The 22,082-nt window shown below is 39.2% G+C and overlaps 1 protein-coding gene across 3 annotated transcripts in view; it reads left to right on the plus strand.

Moving 5' to 3' along the window:
- The window catches only part of TMC1 (transmembrane channel like 1), a 141,694-nt gene that overhangs the window by 81,464 nt on the left and 38,148 nt on the right, over positions 1-22,082 (plus strand). Inside the window, exons 9-12 of one of the 3 annotated variants that reach the window (XM_072735987.1) lie at positions 726-824; positions 16,246-16,388; positions 20,051-20,195; positions 20,810-21,004. In XM_072735987.1, the coding sequence (XP_072592088.1) occupies positions 726-824; positions 16,246-16,388; positions 20,051-20,195; positions 20,810-21,004 (582 nt within the window). The remainder of the gene's footprint in view (positions 1-725; positions 825-16,245; positions 16,389-20,050; positions 20,196-20,809; positions 21,005-22,082) is intronic. The other 2 variants (XM_072735864.1, XM_072735919.1) reach the window with 2 other exon arrangements.

Consider the following 22,082-nt stretch of genomic DNA (forward strand, 5'->3'; position numbering starts at 1 on the left):
AGGGAAGGAAAGTTTTCATATTACATAAGAAGCAGCATCTGCTTGGCGAGCCATGTGCCTGCCCTGGGGCTACAGGGGTGCTTTTTCTAGTTCTCCCGGACACCTGCTAGAACTTTATTCTTTCTTCCTCGTTGGCTGGCTTTGTCCCTAATAACTCCTCTTTGAATCTGGTAGCATAAGATCAAAGTAGTAAACTTGAATTAGTGGCAAAGCAAATACAATCAGGGTGCAGTCTTTCTTCCTATTTGACACTCAAACTGTATGAGTGATTCACTTAAGTCTTCTCTTCCTTAATACGAAAGAGAGAATCTCCCTCCACCCCCACCCCTAAGAGGTAACCCCATATGAAAATGTGGGTAGTATGGTTCCTTTTTTGAACATTATAGTTCCCCCAAAGGCCTCTTTTCTCCTCCCCAGACCTCCCCTACCAGACACCATTTTGGAGTTGGTGGTGGGTAGTGGGGCTTCTCAGCAAGCCTCCGGGAATGTGGTTGGCCCAACTGTTGGTGGTCCACTGAACTTAGAATGCAGGGTGCTTAGCACTCCCTTTGTTCTTAACTCTGGATTTAGTAGTCAATTCCCAGAAAATGGGACCCCACGTGGAGACCCACAGAGTCCCCATGAAAATGTGTAAGAAGTGCTTTTAAATGAAACCATTTGTGATCACATGTGTGGCTCAGACTTTGTTTCCAATTATTAACTGCTTTCTTTGCTTCTCTATATAGTACCTCTGGGGTTTGCCATATGGCAGTTTACCTAGGAAAACAGTTCCCAGAGCTGAAGAGGCATCTGCAGCAAACTTTGGTGTGTTGTATGACTTCAATGTAAGTGTCTCTACACAGCTGTATTGGTAGGAGGACAGATTTTTCTTTACTATCTGAAACCCCATTGCCTCTTCTTCTGGGGCTGGTTGAAGGTCTTAAGAGATAAGTCCGTGCCCCCAGCTAAAAAGAGAATAATGAAAGAAAAAGAGAAAGAGAGAAAGAAAGAAGAGAGACAGAGAGAGAGAGAGAGAGAAAGAAAAAGAAAGAAAAGAAAGAAAGAAAGAAAGAAAGAAAGAAAGAAAGAAAGAAAGAAAGAAAGAAAGAAAGAAAGAAAGAAAGAGAAAGAAGGAAAAAGAACAGGAGGGAGGAAGAAAAAGAAAAAACGAAAATTGGTTTCAGAATATGATAACATGATTAAATGGGAATATAGACTACTGAATGAAGGCAAACTAAGAGATCAAAGACTTGAAACACATATCTTTATCTCTGGCTTTGGAAAAGAACAAAGGAAGAGTTTGCAAATGTGCTTTTTGAAAAATCTTATAGGATTCTTAGGGAATTAGAGCTTTAACATTTCATATTAACCGTTTTGCTTCCTAAACAAATCTATTTAGTATTACTGAGTAGTCAATACTAAATAAAGCTAAATATTAAATACTAAACAGTACTGAATTCTACCTTCTAAATAGGACTAAAATGAGTATCACTCCATTGTGATACCCATGTGGACATTACTCGACCGTAATACTAAAATAGTATTACTTTTTGAGCTGCCCTGGGTGGGGATTGTTGCTGTGGCAGAGACCCATCTTTGGCCATTGAAAAATCATTTTGGAGTTTGATTCAACTCTGTGGCAACTACTCATTTCCACACATTCTTTTTAAAATAGTGACCAGATCAGAGAGATATTTGAAAGTGTAGAAGATAAGAAAGTAGCAAGGTAGAGATTGGGCAATTGTTAATTCAAGGAATTTTTGGAGAGTAGCAAATGAGAATAAGATAAAAGGAGGATAGAAAAACTAATAAACACTCCTCATGGTAATAGTATCGATAGGTATATTTTACAGATGTTTTGAATTCTGCCCTTAAATTCCCAAAATTGTGAGCTTCTTAAAGAGGGAATCATATCTGTTGCATCTTCTTTGAAGCCCTTGATATGATACTTAACCAACAGAAGCTTAGTGAATCTTATTGATTCACAATCCTGAGTAAGAGGAGGATTTATAGAGCCTTGAGAAAAGAGCCATAGAAATTAATTTATGTGAGTAGTTCCAGAAAATGTAAACTTAAGGAAAAGTTCCCAGTCTTTGAATAAGCAAGGCAAGCTAGTGAATAAGCATAAGGCATGGTGGCAGCCCCAATTTTGTGGCATTTGGAATCTCCAATCATCTTTGCCAGTTGGACTTTTCATTTCAATTCAACATTTATTTATTGAATATAAACAAATGTTTGTTTTACAAAGATAAAGTTGACATGATTCTTGATCTTAAGGCTCTCATGACAGTAGAAGATAGTCAACTAGTATATCATAACGTTATATGCTAAGTTAGCAAAATAGAAAAAAGAAAAAGACACTGGGAAGCTCCAAGGAAGTGATTGTTAATTTTGCCTGGGAAGGTCTAGGATTTATGAAGGATATGACCTGTGAGTTAGATTTTACTTACCTTTTATGTGTCCTTTCTGTTATCTTCCATCCACCCACTCATCTCTCTCTCTCTCTCTCTCCCCACCCTTTCTCTAAGTATCAAAATTTTTTTTACTATGTTCCCCTGAAACTGCTTTTATGTCTTATTCTCGTCTGATTAGCAAGATAATAAACTTCCAGTCTGGTTAATAAAAACAAGAACTAATAATATCATTGGCATTTTCTGATGTTTTAGTCAAACCAGAGAAAAGAACTGAAAGTATTAAGAAAAGGTTTTTATTTGTAAACATATATTTAATGAAGCCTAAGCACTTGTAAATTTGTCGATTAACTGAAATTTAAAAGTTGGGGAAAAAAGTCGATTAGGAATTTGAAAGGTATTAATCAGCTGAGGAAAATAAAGAAGGTAGCTATAAGGGGCAAATCAGGAGCTCTCACAGGAGGATACAGGAGGAAGCTAGGGGAGATCTGGGCAATCAATGGGTTCACCAAGATTTTATGACTGCTCTTGATAGTTCTCTCATGTTCAGTTTATTGAGAGGGGGATAGAGGAAGACAGAAACCAAAGTAGCCTGTGATACTTATTTTCCTTTATAATTCTAGGTCTGACTAAAACCAACTCTAAAGCTATAAGAGAATATAAATGGTCAAGAAAAAATAAGAAAGTCATTAAAGTGATATTATTCATTTACACCTTTTCTTAATTGTTCTGCATACTGTAACCACTCAGTTATTTGCCATTTATCATAAAATAAAAGGTTTTTAGAGATAGAAATGCTTTTAGAGCTCGTCCATCCCATATTTCACATTATAAAATTAGGGAAACCAAGTCACAGAAGCATTGTTGTTTTTTTTTTTTTAAATTCAGGGTCTTATAGCTATCTAGTGGCTCCTAATCCATCTATCATGGCACTATGGAGGAAATCATTAACTATCCTTGAGATCCCTACAAACAGAATTCTGCACTTCCAAAGAGCACGGAGATGCCAGGAGGAAAATACATGTCTCAGGCCTAAGGCAGAGATAACAAGTGCCTGAACAATCTAATTAAGCTATGGCTTAGCTCGTTGCATCTAAGAAGGTTAATGTGCCAGTTTAGCTAAACAATTCCATGTAAATACAGATGAAGAGAAGCAGAAAAAGATTTATAGAATACTGCGAAAGAGATACAAGCATGACCTCTTGTGGCAGAGGAGCTTATATGATGTGAAGGGTCAGAAAACCTTTGGGATGGAGGTGGGAAGGTGGAGTCTCATGTTGGAAACTTGGAACTTCCTTCGGGACACCCCCTATCTGCAAAGTACCTCTCTGGAGCTCAGTGCTCTCTTATTTGTGAACACATGTCATAACTCATCAAAATTCCCTTTAACTAAAAGTAGACAAACACCGTTTGATATATGCAATGTTGGCCAGTCTTATGGCCTGTCAAAGTCATGGTTTACAAAGCACCATATTGAGTACCTAGCAGTGAGTCTTACTAATTTGGAGGAAAAATATTTTATTAAAGTAGTACAAAATAGTGAGATTGTCTCATGTGTGTGCTATGAATTCAATTGGCAGATGTGGTATCATTTGAAGCAGTAGAATTGGAAGATTGGGTTTAGGTCAGGAAGAAGAGGAGGTCTTTGTTCACAAAACACTTGGAGACACAAGAATGATGCATGAATGATAAAGAGAAATAGACTACAGTTTTGATATTCTTGGAAGGGAGAGAGACAGGAGCTAAAGTGACATTTGGAAGGAGCTGGAGCTGATATCAGATGGTGAGATCATTTGGGTAAAGATTTGAGTTGTGAATAAAGGGAAATGTACTCAGTTTTCCAGCTTGTGAACATCTTGTACATTGTGTGAGGATAAATGGTGAATGGACTTTGCCTCTCCTTTTCTGCTGGTCATCATAGATTTGGTGGGTGAAGCCCTAAAAGGAGCAGGAGAGGAGAATTAACACCTCTTATGTGTTAAGTAGGCGCATACATTAAACTTCATCTTCGTAATAACCCTTCAGAATGAAGATCAATCGTTTTTTTTACAGGAGCACCTGGGTGGTTCAGTTGGTTGGGCATTGTACTCTTGATTGCTGCTCAAGTCATGATCTCAGAGTCCCAGAATGGGTCCCAGGATGGGACCCAGGTCTGGCTCCACACTCAGCATATAGTCTGCTTGTCCCTCTCCTTAGGCTCCTTCCCCCCCCCCCCCAACTCTCTCTCTCTCTCTCTCTCTCTCTCAAATAAATAAATACATAAATTTAAAAAATATTTTTTCTTTTATTTTTTAAGGTTGTATTTATTTATTTATTTATTTATTTATTTATTTGAGAGAGAGCATTAGAGCACAAGTAAGGGGGTGAAGGCAGAGGCAGAGGGAGAGACAGACTCCCCACTGAGCAGGGAGCCCTACCTGGGGCTCAGTTCCAAGACCCTGAGATCATGCCCTGAGCCAAAGGCAGCCACTTAACCAACTAAGCCACCCAGACACCCCAATAATCTTTTTATAGGTAAGTGAGGGAATTGGGACTCAGAGAGGTTAGTCAGTTTGTCAAATCTATCCCAGGTAATTAGAGGAGGTACCAAAATTCAAAGTAAAATGTGGCTGATTTTAATGTCAAATTGTTGGTTTAATTCTAGCATACCCGCAGTGGATTCCTTATGCCCTGCCCACTTATGCCACATACCACCCTTGAAATCTGTCCTCAAAGGAGACTATTGCAGACATTCTGAATATTTTGAAACAACAATTCCATTCCTTGTTTTATTAGCATCAACAGTTCTTTTAAATAATAATCTTCCAGAGCGACAGTGTTTCCTCGCAGACATATGTCAGTGCTCTTAAGTTCCTTCATCTTTTATTGTACTGGCCACATTTAGAAGAGGTATTTTTGTGATATACATATGGAATAACATATTTTTAAGGGATATTTCAGTAGTTCAAATGCATTTTTATTTTCAGAGAGTATCCCCTTTTTTATTGAGATATAATTGACCTACAACATTATATTAGTTTCAGGTGTACAACATGATGATTCAATATTTGTATATACTGCAAAACGATTACCACTATAAGATTGGTTAACATCTGTCAACATACACAGCTACAGAATTCTTTCTCTTGTGATGAGAACTTTTAAGATTTACTGTCTTGGCAATTTTCAAATATGCAGTATAGTATTACTAACTATAGTCTCCATATTGTACCTTGCATCCCCATGACTTGTTTGTTTTATAATTGGAAAGCTATACATTTTTACTTCTTCCTCTCATTGTTCCCATCCTCTACCTCCTGCCTCTGGTGACCACTAGTCTATTCTCTGCATCTATGAGCTAGTTTTTTCCTTTTTCTTTTTCTTTAAAATTCCATACATAAAGGAATTTATACATTCTTTGTCTTTCTCTGTCTGACTTATTTCATTTAGCGTAATGCCCAGGGCCCATCCATACTATTGCAAATGGCAAGATTTCCTTACATTTTTATGGCTGAATAATATTGCATTTTATATATCTATGTATCTATATAATAAATACATATGCACATATACACATAACACAAGTACATATATATACACACATATATAATACCACATATGCACATATACATATGCACATATATACATATATATACATATGCATGTATATGCACACACTCCACATTTTCTTTATGCATTCATCCATCAACAGACATTTAGGTTTCTTCTAAATCTTGGCTACTGTAAATAATGCTGCAATGATATGGGGGTACAGATATCTTTTCAAGTTACTTTTTCATTTTCTTCAGAAAAATACCCAGGGGCACCTGGGTGGTTCAGTGGTTGAGTGTCTGCCTTCGGCTCAGTGTGTGATCCCGGTGTCTTTTGGTGTCTCTCATGAAGAAATAAATAAACTCTTTTCTTAAAACAGAAGAAAAATACCCACCCAGCCGTGGAATTACTGGACTATATGGTATTTTTATTTTTAATTTTTTTTAAAGATTTTATTTATTTATTCATGAGAGACACAGAGAGAGAGAGAGGCAGAGACACAGGCAGAGGGAGAAGCAGGCTCCATGCAGGGAGCCTGACGTGGGACTCGATTCTGGGTCTCCAGGATCACACTCTGGGCTGAAGGCAGACGCTTAACCACTGAACCACCCAGGGATCCCCTATTTTTAATTTTTTGAGCAATTTCCATACTGTTTTCCATAGTGGCTGCACCAGTTTATATCGCCACCAACAGTGCATGAGGGTTCTTCAGGAAGCCCTCTTTAAAAGGCAAATCATTTAAGGTTTCCTAAGAAATGGACATCAAGACAATATTAGATTCCGGATAATTTGAGGGGAAAATACAGAAGGAAGAGGAAGCATGAGTAGGTGGGGAAGGTCTCCAGTTAGCAATTCTGGCCAGACTCCTGTGAAGGAGAGAAGAGGGGAAGATTGAGTAGGAAGTCTTAGGCTGCAGTACAGTTTTGGAAAAAGTTTTGGCTAGGCCATTGGTGAGTCTCCAAGTGAAGTATATCCATTGGAGAAATCCCATATCACTGGTTCTAGTATTTCTCATCATTCTGGATCATGGCCTGGGGCCACCTCAGAGAACATGGTCTCAGGATGAGCACATTTATGTTCCATTCTGGTTGATACAAAGTAGTAGCATCTGGAGGCTGTTTCCTGAAAGCTATCTGAGTAACATACTTGTATGGCTGCTATAGGGGTCTGTTGGCTCTGAAAATGTGACTTGGTTCTTCTACTTTAGATCAGAACTGTTGCTGCTGTGCTGTGCTGCTCTTACTTAGTTTCAACAAGCTTCCAATACACCAACATAACCTCTTTGCTTCTGCCATTGTCTCAGCCTCATGTAACAGAGACTGAATTCTTAGATGATAAACAATCTCTTGGTGAGGGCAGACATATGACCCTGAGCCAGACTGCTAAGCCTCTTGGGGACAAAGGTAGGCCTGTAGATTACCACATCCACCCAGACATATTGCTCTTTCCTGAAATAGAAGTCCCATGATTGAAAGGGGTAAGGATTGTCTCCTTTGTATCCATAGTTAGACTCCTTAGAAAACTTTACTGAACATCATGGGGGCTGCTCAAGATTGTGGCACTGAGATTGGCAGCATCCAAAGGCTGTCCATCTCTGGGTCCCATATTTGCTCATTTCCTCAATCCAGTACAGGTCCCTCTGGTTTAATAGGCTCATTAAGTTTGATTAAAAGAAGAGGCATCTCAAATCTGCTCTCACTCATAAGCCTCTTAATCTGCTACTCCTGGACTTCTTCATATACATCTACAGCTCGTGGTAAAAGAGATCTCTGGGTCTGCTTTTAGCTTTCTTGGTATCCTTTTATTTTGGAGACTTGGGAAACTGATCCCTCAAGGTCTTCATTTCTATCAGTGCTTTCTTTCATTCAGCAACTTTCAGTTTTCAACATCTTCCTTAAGCTGCATCTGGCCAAACAAAGCCCGCCTTCTTTTTTTGCAGAAATTTGGGATGACTAGGATCCTGATGTCATGGTTGCAGCATGAAAACAGCAACCCTTTTTTGGATGTGATCCCAGAACCAAGTCTTCTTTTAATTAATTTAGTGGACATTTATTGAGGATTTGCCAGATGCCAGGTAATGTGCCAGATGCTAAGCAAAGGGAAGCAAAACCCAACAAGGTCTCTTCCCTCAGAAACTTAAAGTATAGTAGAGTAATCAAATGATCACAAAAATAAATGTAATTGTGACTGTGCCAAGTACTACAGAAGAAAGGTAAAGGCATTTAGATGTATTAGAGATCCTGACCTGGTTTACAGCCTAAGAGAGGAAGGTAGAGGAGAGTGGAAATTTTTCTGAGAAAGTAACATTTGAATTGGGATCTGAGAAATTAATACTAGCTCCCAATTTGAGACAGGGGAGAGGCCTTCTAGAAAACAAGGACAGCGAATCAAAGGACCTGTTATGGGAGAAGGTTGCCTTATTCCAGGGACTGGCTGCAGGTTAGTGAAACTAGATGAAGGAGCATCAGAGTGGATGGCCTTACAGAGATAGAAAGGTATCAAGACATCTGGGACCCTCTAGAATCTAGTTGGTGATAGTTTATTTTTTCTCAGAGTAGTTGAAAGTAATTCAAAGGAGTGGTGGATGAATAGTGGCATTATCAAAATTCAACTTAAAAGGTCAACAGATTAGAGAGGAGAAAATTACATTTGAGGAGACCAAGGAAGAGTCTATCAATACATAAGAGTACCATATATCAATAAATATCAGTAAGTGAGAGGTTAAGATTGTTTGAGAGGGCTCTATTTGCCTGGTAGGAATTTGCTGATATCTAAATATTAGCTGTCAACCTAATAGATTAAAGGTTGAGCCATTGAGTCAGATTAGAATTTCACAATCTATTAAATTGTCGCATAATATAAACAAATAGCACCAGATGATGAGTCTGATATGTCTACTGTAACAATAGATTACTGAAAGTTGAAAATACTTGAAAACAACTCAGTAAAAAGTCTACCCCATGTTCCAGCATCATGTATCTCCAATAAATAATACTTGCTTATAAATTGTACTTGAAATTATATTCATTGACCTTAATGTTTGAAATAAAATATATACTAACTTATATAGAAATGAAATTTTCTGAACTTCATTTTTTTTCAAGTAGTTTATTTTCTCTACATTTCTTTTACCGTTTGTTCAAAAAACTCCTTTTAAAATAGATGAAGTAAGGGAAGGTAATTCCTAGAACAGGCTGTGTCCGTATAACCAGATACATCTCTCTTTCTATATGATTTTATGATGCTTCATTTTTCATTACTTCAAAGAATTAGTAAGCAGATTTAGAAGATCAGAAGTTAATTGAATAACAAAACCCCGTAATATAATGTTTTTAATTTTTACCTCGTGAAATAAAAGACCATTTTTCCCATTTGGGAAGAAACTATATGTAGAAGCTCATTTTATAGCACTGAGAATTTCTTATTTTAAAAGAGTTTTAGGCAATTAGACAGTAGAAAAAATTAGGGAGTTTTGGCAGCTTTAGTGTCTGTCAGACACTTTCTTGGTGTTTTGATTCATTAAATCCCAACATAAGATTGTTATAATCATGTTACTGTCTTGAATGATTTACTCTCTTTTATTAAAATGGGTAGCAGAGTGAGGAAAAACAGAAAAAAAAAAAGTGGTTTAGATGATCATTTGAACGAGCTTAATCTCACGGAGGATCACTAATGACCACCAGAAGCAATTTTTCTGTTCATCCAGTCATTCCGCAAACATAAATTGAATGTGAGATGCTAGGAATACAAAGATAACTAATATATTTTCCCTGCCCACAGGGACCTTTTGGTTTAATTGGCTGTGCAAACGAACAATTGCCAAACAATGTGAGGATCTCAAGCTAAGAGATACATGGCCCAGGAACATGGAGGCATTAGGGAGGGAGGGTTCAGTGTTACACTTTACTAGAGTTCAGTTTCTTAGAGATCTGAGAGGACCCAGTAACTCTCTGTTTTCCATCTGAGTTGTGAATAATTTGTTTGAAAGGAGTGGCAGATGGACACCAGAACTCCACATTCTTTACTTCTGGCAGGCCAAATTGGAGCACTAATCTGAGACTCTGACAAATGGCCCTGCTAATATGGGCTTCCACAATAGTCCATCTAATCCTGGGAAAGCTTTTTCCCTATAGGAAGGAAGTCATATTTGGGCTAGGCAAGTACAGCTAGTTCATTCCAAAAATATTAATTGGAGAAGTCACTATACTTACCCTGGGATAGAGTCAGTAGAGGGACAGTGGGGTCCTGGGGAGTGTTTCGCGTATTGGAGCTCTGTACCCCTGAAGGAAATGACCATTTCCCTGTAACAAGTGGTTCTGGTCTAGAGGTCAGTAAATGCTTTACAGAGGTAGTTTGAACAGGTTTTAAAGGAAAAGTAGAAATAAACTAGGCTCTGAAATGGGGAAGATAGCGGGGAACAGCATCCCAAATAGTGGAACCCACATGCACAAAGGCATGGAGGCAGGAAATGGTCTCATGCACTCAATACCCATGAGTGATTGAGCAAAGCTGGTATGTAGGGAGAAAGTTGCATACTTACAGATCAGTGTGTCATACAAAAAAGGTATCTGATTAAGGAGGACAGTCTCGTTCATTATGCTAAGGAGTCAGACTTCATGGGCAGTGGGGAGCACAGAGTTTTGAAGTAGGATGGAAATGTGGTCAGTTACCCTTTAGAAGATTCTTTGTGAATCTTGTGAGTACTGAATGGGACTCAGTTGAACATAGAATAAGATGGAGGAAGAGAGGCCTGTGAATGGCAGTGGTGTACAGAGAAGAGATCAGTGTCACACATGATCATGAGGCAGAAACTACAGGACTTAGCTAGTAACTGCATGTGACTTAGGGGTTAAAATGGAAGGATAATGGAATATCCAGGTTTCTGACTAAGGTGACAGATGGGTTAGGAGATAGGAGGAAGAAGCAGGTTTGGGGGAACCTCTTGAGCTCAAGGGTTCTGTGGGATATCCAGTCAAATAAGATGTGTATCAGGCACTGGGCCTCTATCTAGAATTCTCAGCATTAGTGCTAGTTGTCGACCATGGCACAGAGAAGACAAATGGAAATGCTCTTTACAGAAGCCAGTGTAGTTTAAAATGTAGTGTTGCATAATAAAAAGAACTCAGTCATGGGATTTAGACAGACCTGAGTCTGAGTCCTGCCACATAGTCCCTGTGAGATATTAGACAACCATTCTGAGCCTCTTAATTGTCATGTGTCAAATAGTAGAATTAACGCCTAACTAGCAGGCTGGCATTAAAGATAAACGAGGTTGTGTGTTGTGTGTATAAAGCAGTAGCACAATGCCTGGCACATGGTAGATGTTTAATGAACACTTCCTTCCTTAAATACCTATTCAGGATACTTAACTCAAATGCCCATTTCTTGGAGGGACAAGAAAAGAAGAAGAGAGAGCCCTGACAGAGAGAGCACAGTATCCACAAGCCAGAAAGGGGTATGAGGCACCAACCATGGCAGCTCTCTAGAAAGAAGGCAGAGGAACAAGGGTGCTGATCTATGGATAGGCACTAAAAGCAACTGTCTTCTCACAGCTTCTTGAGGGCCAGAGCTCATGGACTTCCGTCCTGGAGACAGGTAGTTAATTCCATCTATTGGAAACTAGAAGTTCTGCTAAAGCTCAGCCCAGCTTCCTCTTTGTAATCTCCATGCTCCCTAGCTAAGAGGGTAGAGCGTCAGTTTTACATCTCCAGATCTGGGTTGTAGCAAAAGGAAAGGAAACTCAGAGGTGAGTGAAAAGCATGAGGCTGAAGCTTGGTGAGTCTGGGCAGAGAGAAAGAAGGTGGCCAGAGCAGGATCTCGGCAGGTACACCGAGGTACCAGCCTGGCTGGTGTCCTTTGAAGTCAGTTGAGGTTTGCAATGGGTGTTGTTAGCCTTCTCACTCCTTGATTCTGTCCACTTTATCAGATATTATGTGATGCCATGTTCAATCTTTCACTCATACTTGCAACTTTAACACCAAAGTATAAATGACTGGTAATCATACAGAGAAAGGTAGGAACATACCCCATGCTGTGGCACCACTATCCCTTACATATGCTCAGTGGGCATAGTCAGAAATTATGTCTTCCTTTCCACCAGTTTTGACTCCAAGATTTTTTTTTTTTTTTGTACGAAATAGTGCTTTGGTGGTTACTACAAACTGAAAAGAGTTGCTAAGGACGCTGAAACTCATTTACCGTCCCGGGGATGGAATGTTGTGTTTTGCAGTAACTATTTATTTGTAGTTATGATAAACACCAAAGGGATGGAGGTCTAATATAATTTCAGGTGACAAATACTTACAAAATTGATATTTTGCATAAGAACCTTTTTAGGGCCCTCTGCCATCCGGTATCTTACTCCATCTATGCGTAGTGCTTGGCAAATAGTAAATTCTCAATAAAAGTTAGTGAGATAAACAAATACATGAGTTGATTCCTAGCGACATCATCAAAATATTCTCTTTCTTGGGGAAATGTGTCAATGACTATGAGCTAGACCAGCTGCAGCACTCAAACAGAAATTAGAATCTTAATAGACGATGCGCAAGGATGGAACTCAGAGCTGAATGGGAATGTTTCGTGCTCATTTGAAACTTGGCTCTGACTGTGGCTTCTCTGTCACAGATTTTGGGGTGGGAGAGTGCTCCTACAGGGAAAGCCATGGACGCTGACATGGAAACTGAATAGAACTTTCGCTAGGCTGGGAATCATTGCTATTGCAGTCACTTCCAGATGTCTGCTGTTGGAGTTTTAAGGGAGAGGCAAAGATGCGTGGAATGTGGGGGCCCCCTAGGGTGGAAGGGGGAGTGACTGTTTAAAGTCACCCTTCAATATGCTGCTATGATGGATTGGATAAAGCTTTTTAAAATTGAGTTCTTCAATAGTGCCTCTTTCATTTACATGCTTAACTGTACATGTAGGAATAGGCAAACTAAAGAAATCTTTGTGAAATAATCAGGATTCAAAAACAAAACAAAGCAAAACAAAACAAAACAAAACAAAACTGAACCTTACCCCTTTGGGTTGCCGTCTAATATTTATGAAGCGCCAGCCATTGAATGTACACACACCAGATAAGCCAGCTGGCACTGTAGCTATTGTGCTAACCTAACAAGCTCACCAGATGCTTTTTATCCATCTACTTTCTCCTTTCATGTTTTTTTTTTTTTAAAGATTTTATTTATTTATTCATGATAGAGAGAGAGAGGCAGAGACACAGGCAGAGGGAGAAGCAGGCTCCATGCACCGGGAGCCTGACGTGGGATTCGATCCCGGGTCGTCCAGGATCGCGCCCTGGGCCAAAGGCAGGCGCCAAACCGCTGCGCCACCCAGGGATCCCTCTCCTTTCATGTTGTTTGGAGTTGTCTTTTAATCCCAGTACTGCCATTATGAACTAGAAAATGATGTCAGGTTGTAATGTTGAAGTACATGGAGATGAGGCCCTTTGAAGTCTTCAGAAGGGGTGTTCAGGTCCTTCTCAAGAGGCCCTGGCATCACCATGGTTCAATCCAGGGGAGTATGTCAGAGAAGGCCCCGCTGGATTGGTAGGGTTTTTTGTTTCTTTGTTTTACTGGGAAGGTATAGCATTAGCATGATACAAAGGGTGGAAGGCAAAGCTTCAGGAGAAGTAGTAGAGCACAGCAGTTAAGAAGTATATGGATTTGAATCAGACAGACTCAGTTCAAGTTCAGACTGTCACTTGCTAGCTATGTGAGTGTACACAAGTTACTTAACCTCTTTAAAGATTGGTTTCTTCATCTGCAAAGTAGGAATAGGGCCATTGAGTCTTTGCTCAATGGGGGAGTCATGGTAGATACACCTCCTACTTTGTTCAAACAGGTTGTGAGCTAACCAGAAACAAGACAAAGCATTAGGCAGATGGAGGTCAACATATCACCTTTATTATTGTTAAAGCCGATATTAAAGAATGTGGCACCTTTCTATGGGCAAGTGAGCTTCACAGCCAGAACTTTCTACACAGCAGCCCAAGACCAGGACAGCATTCCCTCCTCCAGGGGTAGGGCACAATGTGTGCTGTCTCAGGATGGGGAAGAGAGGTAGCTTGCACCATCCCCATTTTTTTCTTCATGCTCTACTATAGGATTAGTTTTTTTCTCTCTGGGGACAGCATAAGGAAGTGGGGAGAAGCTGGGGGTGTTACATTTATGAATCTACTCTTCATGGAAGACAATACCAAGAGTGGAAGAAAACTCATTGCTCCTAACAGGAGCAATTTCAGAGGATCTGTGTAAGGATTCTGAAATGAGGGAACATGTTTAGCAAATGCTAGATGCTCAACAAAATTTATTGATTGATGTTGCTACAACCATTGTCACAAAGCATTGGGATAGAGGCAAGGAAATGAGGTGAGCATTGTTTGCAGGGAAAAATGGAGGTGTTCAGAAAATGATATGTGTTGTACTTAGGGAGAAAAAAGAAACACTTTAGGATATCTTTAAACCAGACAAGAGGAAAATGCTTGTACTTAACTACGCTCTGTTTTTGTTGCTCTGAGATGGGAAGGCCAGACAGAAATCTCAGGACAGAGTAGAGGAGATTGGACTTAAAAAAGCCAAGAGAAAGCAAAGCCCTTAACTGATAAATGTGAAACAAGAAGATGTCATTGAACTGGGTGCAGGAGATCGTACCAATTATCACTCTCCTGGGATGATTTCTGGGTTTTGGGCAGGTGACCAATCCCTTTCTATGTGCTTTCTTTCTTCTTTTTAAAGATTTTATTTATTCATGAGAGACACACAGAGAGAGGCAGAGACATAGGCAGAGCTCTGGAGAAGTAGGCTCCCTACGGGGATCCTGACATGGGACTCGATCCCAGGACCCCAGGATCATGACCTGAGCCAAAGGCAGACACTCAGCCACTGAGCCACCCAGGTGCCCCTCTATGTTGTTTCTTATTTGGGCCATGAGATCGGTCCACATGCTTCCCCAGTCTAAGGTTTCTACTAGTTCTTTAGCCCCATATTTGGGTAGGATTGCTTTCTTCTTGAGCTGAAAATATGCAGACAAAGGCAGGTGCAGTGCAGGGAAGCCCTTCAGTTTTTGCCTACATCCCTATCATTCCATCCAGACCTTATTCAAAGCTCTTGAGCTCTTCTGAGATTTTTCTGGATACTTTCTTCTCTGCTAATTCTTACACAGTATTAAAACATAAACTTGCTGCAAATTTCAAAAGCAATAATTATTCCAGATCATTACTGGCCTCTGTTTTGAGCTAGGCATGATCTCTGTTTAAGGCAATTTTCTAAATTGCTTACCTTAAGTTTTCCTCTGGGAATTAGCATCCAGGAGATTTTTTTTTCCTCTTCTTTTTCCACCCTGCCTCCCCACTTCTTCTGCTTTCTTTAGCTGTGGGCCTTAAAGTCTCCAGCTGTGTATAAATGATGCTAAAGGTAGCCAACTGGACTTTCTAAGATTCAAGGGTGACTCACTTGATCTCTAGAGGAGGCCTCACATTGGCAAGTTATTACTGTCTCATTTCATAAAACAGTAATTTCAAGTTATTGCCAGAAAGACAAAAATCAGAGGGAAGCTGGGGAAGTGGATATGTAGTAATACAGAAACATACTTCAAAACTGAACATGAAAAACAGTGAATTTGAGGAGAGACAGATGAAGACCATGGTAAAAGAAAGATCATCAGAATATGCCAATGTTCTGAGTGTAAAGAGGGTTACTCAGGTGCCTTTGGGGAGTTGGTGATTCTAATTACCTGGCATATAATTTTAAGGAAAGAGCATGTAATCACATGCATAAACATGCTTGCTGTGGGAGGATGCTCTAATAGTCTTGACATGTCCAAGGTTGTGTAGATTGGTTCCCATAACATCTCACCTGCTTTTCACCTTTGCACTGTGTGAGCTGAGACAGGCCTCTATCGTTCCAGGGGAAGCAATCTGACTGTGGCTCGGGGGATGGGAAGTGGAAACCTGCCATAATATTTTGAGGAAGCACATTTCAGGCCTTCCCCAAATGTTAAGCAAGCTTTTAAAATTATAAATCTAATGACACCATGAAGTATGTTTTGATGTTTGCATCAATGGGCACTTCACGGTAATGTCTCCACAGTGGAGCAAGCCTGTATTTGGTTGAAAATTTGGCCAGTTCAGAAGTCCCCGAGTTTTGGATAAACCAAGAGGTTGCCCAATTAATGTGGCAGCTGAAACATTTGCTCTACGAAGCAAAAATGATAGGACTCAACATTGAAGTGTGAAAATGAATGCCATTTTGTTGTTTCTCTTGAAAGTCAATCTTTTGATTGACTTCCTAGCATCTGCTAAGTGGTTTTTGTTGTTGGATTTTAGGGCTTGGCGCAATATTCCATACTCTTTTATGGCTATTACGACAATAAACGAACAATTGGATGGATGAATTTCAGGCTGCCACTCTCCTATTTTCTGGTGGGGATCATGAGCATTGGATACAGCTTTCTGGTTGTCCTTAAAGCGTAAGTCTCATTGGTCTCTTGGGAACCAAGCAATGATTTCTGGAATTGAATGGAAGCATTCATTTACTGGACAATCATTTTTATTCTGTTTTATTCTGTTTTATATCTAGGGGGTACTGAGTCTGTAAGAGATAAAGTAGTTTTAATACTGACACTAATGTTAGACAATGACATTCCCCAAACAAAAGGGTTGAACACAAGCTCAGGCCTTTGGATCATCTTACAGGGTTGCACACCTACCCTGTGTGTAAGCAGATTTTGAAGATTCACCTTTTGAACTTCAAGGTATGAATCAGTGTTGCAAACAAGACAGGGAAACAAGCTACTACCCCTCTCTTTGTGTGCAGAGAAGCTTCTAAGTTGTAGAATCAGCTCAATAGGCAGAGTCTGTTGTTCTCTTTCCATTAAAAAAAAAAAAAAAACAGAATCAGAATAATCACTCAACCAAAAAAAAATCAGCTGTGTAAGACAGCAAATATGAATGGCCACCGATGAAACCACCATGATCAACTGCAGAATCATGGTCTGTCTGGGAGAAATTTATTAGAGCATGGAGAATTTCATTGGGGAACTAATGAAGCTGCAGTAGATTTCCCTGCCTTCCCTACCTGAAGTGTACGTGTGACACCCTGTTTAAAGATGACAGAAACCTGCATCTGGGGCCATGAGAAATCTCTGTCATCCATTAGCCTATTCTCTGAGCTAGTGTTGAAATCTTAAGAGACATCTATCAATGTCCTGATCCTTTTATTTGACCATGAACAAGGTTAGTTTGCCCTTTGCTCCATCATAGGAAAGGACTAAGAGTCCAGGTCACCCTGAACAGGAGCTCTTTGGAACAATCTGTGACACACTCTGTGCCTTGTCTCTGTCAAACGTAGTGGTTCTACCAGAGGATACTGTCATACTTACTTTTCACCTTTCAGGACTTGAAAAAAGCCTTGACATAGACCCACGTCCACAATAATCATCTACCTGTCCAAATGTAACCAGAGATCCTAAATATGAGGTATCTTGTCTACCTGGTAAAAGTATGATCACATTCCAAAATCTATGCTATTTCTGGTCTTTAAACCATTCTGATTTGGCAAAACTAAAATCAAGGGTGCCAGTTATGTTCAGAGGTCTTCTGAGGGTTGTTTCTATCTCAGTCCATCAGTCAAGCACTATGATATCCAGAATCATAGTTCACATACTTATTTATTTATTTAATACTTATTTATTGAGCAATTACTGTGGGCTAACTGGGGTACTATTTAGTGTCTGAACATTTAACAATGAACAAATAAAATCCTTGCCCTCGTGATGCTCAGTTGATGAAACAGTCTGTAACTAAGTATGAAACAGTGATTGTGGCCAATATAGAATTAATATACATATTACATTTTCATAAATATATATAATCTACATATTACATGTTATCTTTTGCGGCCAAATATTTGCTGCAGTTTATTATTTCTCAAGAATGTAATACATACTATTTAGTATAGCCCTTGCTATAATTTTTTTGCTCTTGTATAGTGGGGTTATTCTGTGAGCTTCTAGAGAGTTGCTTTCTACCTTCCTTTCAACCCCCCTCCTCTTCCTGACTTCCATTTTAGCAGAGGTTACATTCCAGTGACCCTGTTGGCTGAGGATTTATGGAGGCACTTATTCGATTTATTAAAAACCTTCTCATGCATCCACAAAATGACCGAATAATCTCAGCTTGTTAACAGAGATGCAAACTTGGGGTCCAATGCAAGAGGTCGAGGCAAAGGCATGAATGCAACAATTGCTTTCTACAACTTCCCAACAAAGCAAATAATACTGAGGTTGCTTCTCATAGACACAGTGGTTCAAAACTATAGCCTCCTTGAAATAAAAAGAATTTTCATAGACATGTACAGTTTCTTTTTTTCCCTCTATAGGCAAAGGATAGAGCTGTCCATGGAACATTTATTAGATATCAGGGTTGCCTCTCAACAAAAATGTGGTATGGGCAGTTTGTCTTCGGGATCTTTCCTTACTCCTTTTAGCATTCCACTCTCCTTCATGTTGATTCTCACATGCTGGGTGTTCCCAATTTGTTTGCCCAGCTCACGCTCCCTTATCTGGGAGACTGTCTACAGTTACACAATTTGACCAGTGAAGCTCCATTCAAAACTTAAATCTGTCAAGCATCCATTTTTGCTTGAAATCATGCCCTTTGCTCAGTGACGGTACAGAAATGGATGGTGGTGTATCAATCAAATAACCAATTTTCTCCCCCGGTTCAACCATTAGAAATCTTTGACTTCAACCCCTTCTAACCCACAAAAAGGCATTTTATGTGATTCAGCATATCTCATGAAGTCCTAACATGGGCACCAGAGTGAAATCAGACAGCCTAAACCCTTGGCCTACTCTGTGGTTAACTGCTGGGTAACTTCCAGTAAATCACTTCATAATGTTAACCCTTAGCTTCCCCATCTGTAAAAAGAGAATAATATTAACCACCTTGACCTTTTGCTCAGTTGTTGAGAAGGGGCAAATATAGTGATATACATAAACACCATTTCAAAGAGTAAAGGGATAGACTGATGTAAGGGAGAGTTATTTTGGGTTATTTTTCATAACTCATTAACCAATTTAAAATATATAAGCCTCTGTAAGGAGTAGAGCTAATAGCAGGAGACAGGCCACTGCAGAGATGCCTGCCAACCTATAATGTCAGTTTTATGTCATTGTGCTTCTTTCTTTTTTGGTTCCATATCACTATAATATTCAAAAAATCAAAATCTTATGGGATCATTTTATAATATGTGTCATATGAAATTTTAGTTTTGCTATTTATAGTGATAAGGAGAAAAGAAAGGAAGTGTAGTTAGTGGAATATGGATCTCTAACCACTGAAATAAACTGTTAAATACTGCAAGCAAAAAGAAAGTGTATATATATATACATACATATATATATGTATGTATATATATATATTCTGATCAGTGATTTATATATATTAAAATATATTAGAATATATGTAACCAGTTGGCATGAAGGTTGTATAAAATTTTTGATTTTTGTTCAAGAATTGTAGAGTATGGAAAATTTTCATGCATTCATTCTGTTCTTTGGGAAGAGATTCTTGGGGAGAATTGGATCTATGCTGGAGTTTCCTGCCCTGCCCTGGGTTAGTTCATTCCTAGTTGCATGGGGAGTCTAGAAATAAGCTAAAGCTGCCTAGGACGGTTTAAGAGTATACACATGTTTTTTTTCCCCCCTGAGGAGGGACCTATAGGCTTCATCAGATTTCTAAAGACAGCCTTATCCCACAAAAGGTTAAGAATCAAGTATACGATGCGAAGGAAACAGTTTAGGAAAACCCATTCAAAATATGTATTTTTATAGGACCTGTTTAATTGTTAAACTCATCAATGCTTCACAGTTTTTTAATCTTGAAAGGCCTGGAAAATGAGCAGCTTAAAAAATTAACACAAAACCAAAATTTAGAGGTAAACTTTTGCTTTCAGGTCCTAAGAATAAACTGTTTGAAAATACATGCTTTCAGGATATTGCTTCTCCAATCTACCTATAATTGCAGTATACTGCAAAATATACTTCCTTTCCTTTTCTTTTTGCCACTTCCTTTCCTTTTCTTTTTGTGTGTGGGGGGAGGGCCTGGCTTAAACTCCATGTTTTTACAGAATGACCAAAAATATCGGTGACGATGGGGGTGGTGATGACAACACGTTCAACTTCAGCTGGAAGGTATTCACCAGCTGGGACTATCTGATTGGCAATCCAGAAACAGCAGACAATAAATTCAATTCCATCACCATGAACTTTAAGGTAAAAATATCAACTTCAGGAGCTGTGCCTTTGGGTTTCTAAGAGTCAAATGGGAGTCATTCCATATGGTTCAGCTAGTGAAATATCCTGACAATTAAAGGAAAGATGAACTCATCATTTCTGCCTACCGGGATCCGGGCAGGGTTCTGATTGAGATTGGAAAATATCTGATGACCCATGACAGCACCATTTCTTCTCTAAATTTGGTAATAAAAATAATGCCACTGGCTTGAAACAGGAGACCATTAGTAATCAGATTCAGATAGTCTAAATAATAGAACAATGCTTACTAATTATTTACAGGAATAAGCTAGCTCAATATTTAAAATGACTCTTAAGTATTATTTTGTAGCTTCAAAAAAAAAAAAAAAAGCTGTACCAGAAGAGAATTTAGAAAGAAAATTGTCCTAGTATTAGATCAATCAGAGGTTGTAAGAATACTCCTCCTTTCTCTCACTTGTTTTCACTAGCTGGTGACATCCTCCTGGCTTGTGGAGTTCCAGATATAGTGTACATTTTCATTCCTCATTCGATGTTTGCAAAAATATATTTTGAGTGGATGATACTTTTTTGTAGCTCAGATACATTTTTTTTTCTGTTTTGCTCGAGTACAGGAAGCTATCATAGAGGAAAGAGCAGCCCAAGTAGAAGAGAACGTGCACTTGATCAGATTCCTGAGGTTTCTTGCTAACTTCTTCGTGTTTCTAACACTTGGCGGGAGTGGATACCTCATCTTTTGGGCTGTGAAGCGATCCCAGGAATTTGCACAGCAAGACCCTGACACCCTTGGGTGGTGGGAAAAGAATGAAGTTCGTCTCTGCATGCTTTTTATGTGCTTAGAACCTGACTTTTGAAATTGTGTGGGTTATGCTTCTATGGCACAACATGAAATAAGGCTGTTCTTTAACTGCCTTCCCTATGCTGTCCTGTCACACATTTTCCACTCTACTCTAGCCTTATTTCCAGATCTGTCTATTATCTGATTTTCATTTTGTGGAACTCTAACTTTATGGAAAGTTAGAGTTGGAAGAGGTATTAGAACACATATATTCCAACCAGCATGTTTTACAGCTGTTGTTAATGAGCATTAGGAGAGAGGCTGATGTGTTCAGGTCACAGAATCATGGAGAAGAGTGAGTTGAAACCTCGGGATCTTGATTTCGAGGCCAACACTCCTTCCCTGACTCTATGTTTCTTTCTCTTTAGACTGCATCTATCACTGAAAGATCCAGTTGATGCCTGAATTCTTTGAAGCAGCAATGATAGAGTCCTTGGCTTCTATGTTTATCTCACTGGAAACATTCAGATTGCCTCCTCCACTTTCAGCAACTCTGGGACTCTCTTTGCTTCTCCCTAGCAGCTTCGCTGCACATTTTCCACCTTCTTCTCCCCTTGCCTTATTTCCTCTCCCTCCAAGGGATATTCAAATGAAGAAGGCCTGCTCTTTGCCCAGAATTAAATCTGATTGTGATTTGTCTTCAGGATATGTGCCCATTTAGCAGGTCAGAGGTCAGATATTTAGAATGAGGAAATTTAGATATTTATAATAAGGAAGTCATTATGTGTTGTTGCTAGGGCCTGTTCCCTTTCATAAAATGTTCTGGCATACATGTGGCATCATTCTCAACTAGGCATTTTCAAAGTATGTATAGATTTAGGCTGTGGGAAGTGTAGATTTCCCACACTGAAACTTCTGCAGAGCCTCGTAGACCAAAAAGATTAAGAAAATCCTTATAAGCATCGAATTTTCTAGAAGTATATTGGGCAAAGTATAATATAACCTCTTTACAACAAAAGGCTCCAAACGGAAATGTTCTAGGTATTTCAGAAGTGGTAATACTGGAGATGAGAGACCATACATTTAAGAGATTATAACAACACAGTCAT

Source organism: Vulpes vulpes, chromosome 1 (assembly GCF_048418805.1).
Source record: "Vulpes vulpes isolate BD-2025 chromosome 1, VulVul3, whole genome shotgun sequence".
Classification (NCBI taxonomy): domain Eukaryota; kingdom Metazoa; phylum Chordata; class Mammalia; order Carnivora; family Canidae; genus Vulpes; species Vulpes vulpes.